The 6,000-nt window shown below is 34.0% G+C and overlaps 1 protein-coding gene across 1 annotated transcript; it reads left to right on the forward strand.

The window, feature by feature from the left end:
- Positions 1–731: 731 nt before the first annotated feature.
- Positions 732–3,253, forward strand: LOC127797795 (calmodulin-7). Its single transcript, XM_052330938.1, has 2 exons — positions 732–931; positions 2,559–3,253. The coding sequence occupies exons 1-2, from the start codon at positions 856–858 to the stop codon at positions 2,930–2,932; spliced, it is 450 nt and encodes a 149-aa protein (XP_052186898.1). The 5' UTR covers positions 732–855; the 3' UTR covers positions 2,933–3,253.
- The last annotated feature ends 2,747 nt before the right edge of the window (positions 3,254–6,000 follow it).

Here is a 6,000-nt window from a genome sequence, read left to right on the forward strand (position 1 = left end):
TTATGGATGGGATACAAAATTATTAAATAGCAATAAAGTAAATAGGCTTTTGTTAAATTAAAAATAGATTTAATTTTTTTATTTTTATTTTGTTTCATTATTAAGGATGAATTAGTCTCTTGAAATCTGATTCAAATATAAGAAGTAATATTTCATTCTTTCTTTTTTTTTTAGAAAAAGTTAATTTTTTTCAATCTCTACTTATTTTTTGTTCTTCATGTTACGAAATGTCTTCAATTAAATTTCAAAAATAATAAAACTATTATCAAGTGTAGTTTGAATTAAAAATAGTTTTATTATTTTTAAAATTACATCAACTATTTTTATTATTTAAAAATTATATTAAATAATCCTTCAAATTAAATTTACATTAGTCAGAGCATTGTTAAAATTTTATAAAATTGCATAATATTTAATCAAAAAATATTATGTATTTTTGTAGATGTATTTTTTGTAGATGTGTAATTTTTTTAAAAAATTATTAATAAAAATAATCTTAAAATATAAAATTTCTCGCTACAATTTAGTAAAATTGGAAGCTAATGGCTTTTGTGTACGCCCACAGAGATCATTTATTGAAAAAGAAAAGAAAAATCAAACAAAATAGGAGAGAGGGGCTAAATGGTAAAAAGCAGTCGAAGAGAGAGAGGGGGGGGGGGGGCGCTTGGGCTTGGACAGTTGGACCACCTCTCTCTCTCTCTCTCCCTATATATAAACGGCCCTCTCTCTCCTCTCTCTCTCTCTCTCCGTGTCTCCGGTTCGCCAAAAGCCCAAGCGGATCAAATTTTCCTTGGTCTCTTTCCTCGAGATTTCCCTTTTTGCCTTTCTTTCTCTCTTGCGATTGAGAACACAAGAATGGCCGATCAGCTCACCGACGATCAGATCTCCGAATTCAAGGAGGCCTTCAGCCTCTTCGACAAGGACGGCGATGGTCTGATTCCCCCCCCCCCCCTTCCTTCACCCTCTCCTCTCTCTCTTTCTTCATAAATATATACATGCAATTACTATGACTACTTTTTCTTGCTCGATCTCCTTTGTTTAGATCTGTCGGTTGACTCTTGCCGATTCGCTTCATAGATACTTTCTATTTTTGTTATTTTAGGGCTCTTTGATTCTGCTGTTGCATCGTCGCCAAATCTGATCGGATTCGGTGGCTTTTCTGTAGCTAGCTGATTGATTCATTGATTGTTGTTTTGTCGATTTTCTTGTGACAGTTTTTTGCATGCTCCTCGACTCTCTGGAATTTCTGTTCTGATATCTTACTTTCTTGTGTATTTTCTTGTGTATGTTCTGCATCATACGTTCGTAATATGGAATTTTGGGGTTGGTTTGTTGGATTTGTTTCATTACATGACCTATATCAAGAAATTTTCCGGATTCCCGGTTAATTATCTGCTTGTGGCTTTCTCCGGTTGATGGTTTAGTCCTCTTTTTACACGTGGATGCGTAGTGCTTTTCGATGATGATTTTTGTCTTTCTTCAGGTTATGACCATTGGATTAATGGATGGATGATTTGAAAGCAAAAAAAATCACATAACTGTACATGTGAAGCATGTTCCTAATTGAGAATTTTTTATTTTGCTAGAAGCGTACGCTCCAGTTATGTGCTGTCCTAATATACTGCGGAGTGCAGATGTGTTGGGGCAGTTGTTCCTTCAAAGTGTTTCTGTGTCACTGGACCAACTACCATATGCCTCTAGCTTATTGCTGTAGTCGTTCCCCATTATATAGTAATTCGTAGTGTAAATCTGTATATGATAACTTATGCATGTAATCAAATTGAACTGGATGATTGTCTTCATTTGTCAAATTACGAGGTATTCTTTATGGTATAAATTGCTGTATTGGTTGTTTGTGTCGCATATGCTGTTTTTGTTTGTTACAGGAGATGGAGTTGCATGTTTTTCTTTTTCGTTCTGTTATTGCTGACAGGATATATTACGCCACGACTTATGGTCCCTTGCATATGTCGGTACTGGAGATGTAGTTGTGTTTTTTTCGGCCAAACACATATTTTAGCCCCTCTGTACCTGTACGTTTTTTTTTTATTTAAACACTCGAATTTTTTGTTGTTTTAATTACACCCTTGAAGTATACAATTTCAAGTCAATTACACCTTTGAACTTTTTGTTGTTTCAATTATACCCTTGAACTATGCAATTTCAACTCAATTGCATACCTCGATAAATTTGTTAAGAACAATGAATTAAGTATAGTTCTAGGGTGCAATTGACTCAAAATGCATAGTTTGGGGGTGTAATTGAAATAACAAAAAGTTTGAGTGTCTAAATGGGGAAAAAAAACAAAAAAGTGCAAAGGGGGTAAAATATGTATTTTGCCTATTTTTTTCAGTTAACATGTACATCTTGGGTGTTATGTGTCTTGCCGACAGGATATGTTATGCTACAGTTTATAGCCTCCCCATTCTGCCTCCCTAACTCCCTTTCTATGTCTTATTGGCATCTAGATGTGGGAGCAATATGAAAGTGATAAAGCTGTAGCCGTTGCACTTTAATAAGTGTTGGCATAACTAAGTTGTTTTCACGTATCATTGCAGGCTGCATCACTACTAAGGAGCTTGGAACAGTGATGCGTTCGTTGGGACAGAACCCGACAGAAGCTGAGCTTCAGGACATGATCAATGAGGTTGATGCTGATGGAAATGGAACTATTGATTTCCCGGAGTTCCTCAACTTGATGGCCCGAAAGATGAAAGATACCGACTCTGAGGAGGAGCTCAAGGAAGCTTTTAGGGTTTTTGACAAGGACCAGAATGGTTTTATTTCTGCTGCTGAGCTCCGCCATGTTATGACAAACCTTGGTGAAAAACTCACAGATGAGGAAGTTGATGAGATGATTCGCGAGGCTGATGTGGATGGTGATGGACAGATCAACTATGAGGAGTTTGTCAAGGTCATGATGGCCAAATGATGATAATGAATCCAGCGCTAATATATCTGAGAAAAAACAAAAGGGAAACATGGCAGATAAGGATGAGTGGATCTCTATTTCTGGTTAGGACGTGTTCCGTCGTTTGGTATTTTAGGTCTGTTCTGTCGTTTGTCCATTTCCCTGTTTTCATTGTTTTGTAATGCTGCCTTTAAATATCTGTTTTGTCTTCTTCGTCTCTTGCTTTAGTTTGGATTGTTAGTATCCTTTCTTCCTCTGGAATTTTCTATTTACATATGGTATTTTGTTATGAACCTAGAACAATTGGGACAAAATTTTATGTTTTGGTTATGGGTTGGCTAATTTTGTTAGAACTTTTCTATGTTCTCTTTCTTTTTATGTCCTCCGGTAGTTTTACAAATTTTTGTATGGCTTTTGCCCCAAGTCATCTCTGGTTTTCAAGGCTAGGCTACCAGAGCTTGAAGTGGCAGCCAGCTATAAATATACTACTAGATGATGGAACTCCAAAAGCTGCTCAATGCTCTGTAGGAGAAGCAATTCAAAACCTTGCTATACTGTATTGTACCTCCTATCCTTTGCTATACTGATGCAGTGGTTATTAGTTGTTTTCTTCTGCTTCCACTTACATCTCCGTGCTCCGGTCTGGAAGGTGCCAACAACCATTTTATGGTCTTACGTAGTCTATATGCAATTTGTTGCTTGTAAAGCAAGCCTGCTTTTTTAGTACCACCTACCTACTTATCCCAGTGCCTCAAGAGAACTGGGGTGGTTAAGTTATGATGAAATTTCAGTTGATTTATTTAGAAAAGCATGTATACATCATAACAAGCTAAGATTTCTATGAATCAGCAGCAGGGCCTAAATTTCTGTTAGTTGCTTAAACCATAGAGGTCTTGAATCCTACTAAACAGTGACCAAATGAAATCAAATTCGTCTTTGCTTAATTAGGAAACGAAGTATATTCATATTTCTGAATATATCAATGACTACACGAGATCATGCCATATGTCTTCATAATAACTTATGTTACGTAGCGAGACGTGATTGGACTGTGATATTGAATATTTTCTGAACTTTGTACTTCCAACATTTGGTCTACACCCCCATTGGGCTATGTTTTTATTTTTAGTGAATATCGACGCCATTATATTTGTCATTACAGGCGCGAATGCCAAGCTTCCTAAATAAGGATTAATCTACTCTATTCTTGAGTCTTATCGAAAGACACGCAAAATGATATAAATATTTTTATCCAAATTATAAATTTGCTTCTTCTACTCTATCTTTCTCTCTCTCTCTTTTATGGTCGCCTCCAATAAGTGTCAACTACTACTGCATTACCTCGTCACCTCACAATAGCGATCAACGCTTATTAGAGGCAGTCATAGAAAGGGAGAGAGGAGATGGGTGTAGGGGAAAAAAATGTGCAATTTAAATGAGAATATTTTTGTAATTTTTGTGCCCTTCGATAAACCTCTCAATAAGGTTGTCGGGATATGTAAAAGAGTATTGTAAATAAATGGTACTCTCATCTGAAGTGTCTAATTATGATGAACCATGACATAAAAAAGTGAAGTGTGAAATAGTTTATTATATTTTAATTTTAGAGTTTAGAGTTAATTTGGTTATTATAGTTAAATAAATTGTTATATTTTAACAATATTAAATAAATTCATTATATTTTTAAGTTTAACATTATATTAACCATTATAATAAATATTTTTTTAACGCCACCAAACAACACTTTAATTTTATTAATGGTATTCATTTAATTTTTAATAGAAAATCTCACACAATCACAAATTTATATTCAAAAAAAATTTACACATTTATAATTTATCTTTTTAAAATATCTTGATTAATATATCTTTTAACTCTTAAGACGTAATAAAAGTATATAAGGAAAACAAACAAATTCAGGTCAAATCTCAACTCCTTCACCAACCAAATTGATATTTGATATTTGGGTTTTAATTAAGAAATCAGTGGCTTCGTAAATCGAGATTTAGGCTTTAATCAGAAAGTCGGTGAGTGGGTTCACCACCGGTTGAATTAAAACTAAATAAATAAATAAATGAGGAGGCCATCAAGGAATCAAGAATTAAATAAAGGAAGATGTGAGATTACCAAGAGTCAACAAATTCTTGTGTTTCTATCTTTACCACAAAACTAGTTAATTTCTTCTCAAAATAATGTTAAGGAGATGATATTGGTATATTATTGTGTATACTTTAAACTATATAATGATGTATTAATATCTAAAATATCCCTCACTCAAGGCGGTGAGGTGAGGCATCGTGAGATGATGAGGCGCATGACTAAAATATCTTTCACCCAAGGAGATAAAGTAAGACAATGAGGCGCAAGAGATATTTATGTAATTTGTGTGTATTGTGTAGCCTAAAATATACATAAATTGGACAGTGTTATGATAGCCAAAAATTTTGGCCAAGCCTTATGATTAGTTTGTAATTCTCAAAATAGGAGCCAAACGGGCATTTTGCCTATTCAGACAACAAATCATGATTTGAAAAAAATTATACTAAAACTCTTTCATCTCAATGGAAAAGCTGAGGGGCCATTCAGTTACTAAATGCATTTTTTATTTTTAATTCTAATTTTATAATTAAAATAGACTATAATATTTTATATTCTAAAGTAATAACATTTATATTTAAAAAAAAAACATCTCTTTATATTTTTCGATTTGTAATATACAGTTGACAGATTAAAAAAGAAAATTCAAGTTTCTATTTTCTTAATGAAAACTCAAACCATTTAATAAAAAATTATAATTAAAATTAATAAATAAAAAATATTTTCTGAACTGTGAAGAAGCCTCAACTAGTCAACTGTGTTAAAGAAAGCCCTCCAAGCAAAAAATGAGAACCTTCTAAGAAAGCTCTAGAAGCATCCCTCACCAAAAAGGAACAATTCCCCGGGCCATAAGATAGGAGGGAGGGAGCACTGCAGTTTCACCATAACAAGTTTCGCATATACTCTCGTTTTGCTTCATCTTAGCCAATAGCCAGGCTCGAAGTCCAATGGAGGCAGAAAAGAAACACATGGTTTTCGGCAGCTTACTCAAT

The sequence above is a fragment of the Diospyros lotus genome, chromosome 3 (genome assembly GCF_014633365.1).
Source record: "Diospyros lotus cultivar Yz01 chromosome 3, ASM1463336v1, whole genome shotgun sequence".
Taxonomy (NCBI): Eukaryota; Viridiplantae; Streptophyta; class Magnoliopsida; order Ericales; family Ebenaceae; genus Diospyros; species Diospyros lotus.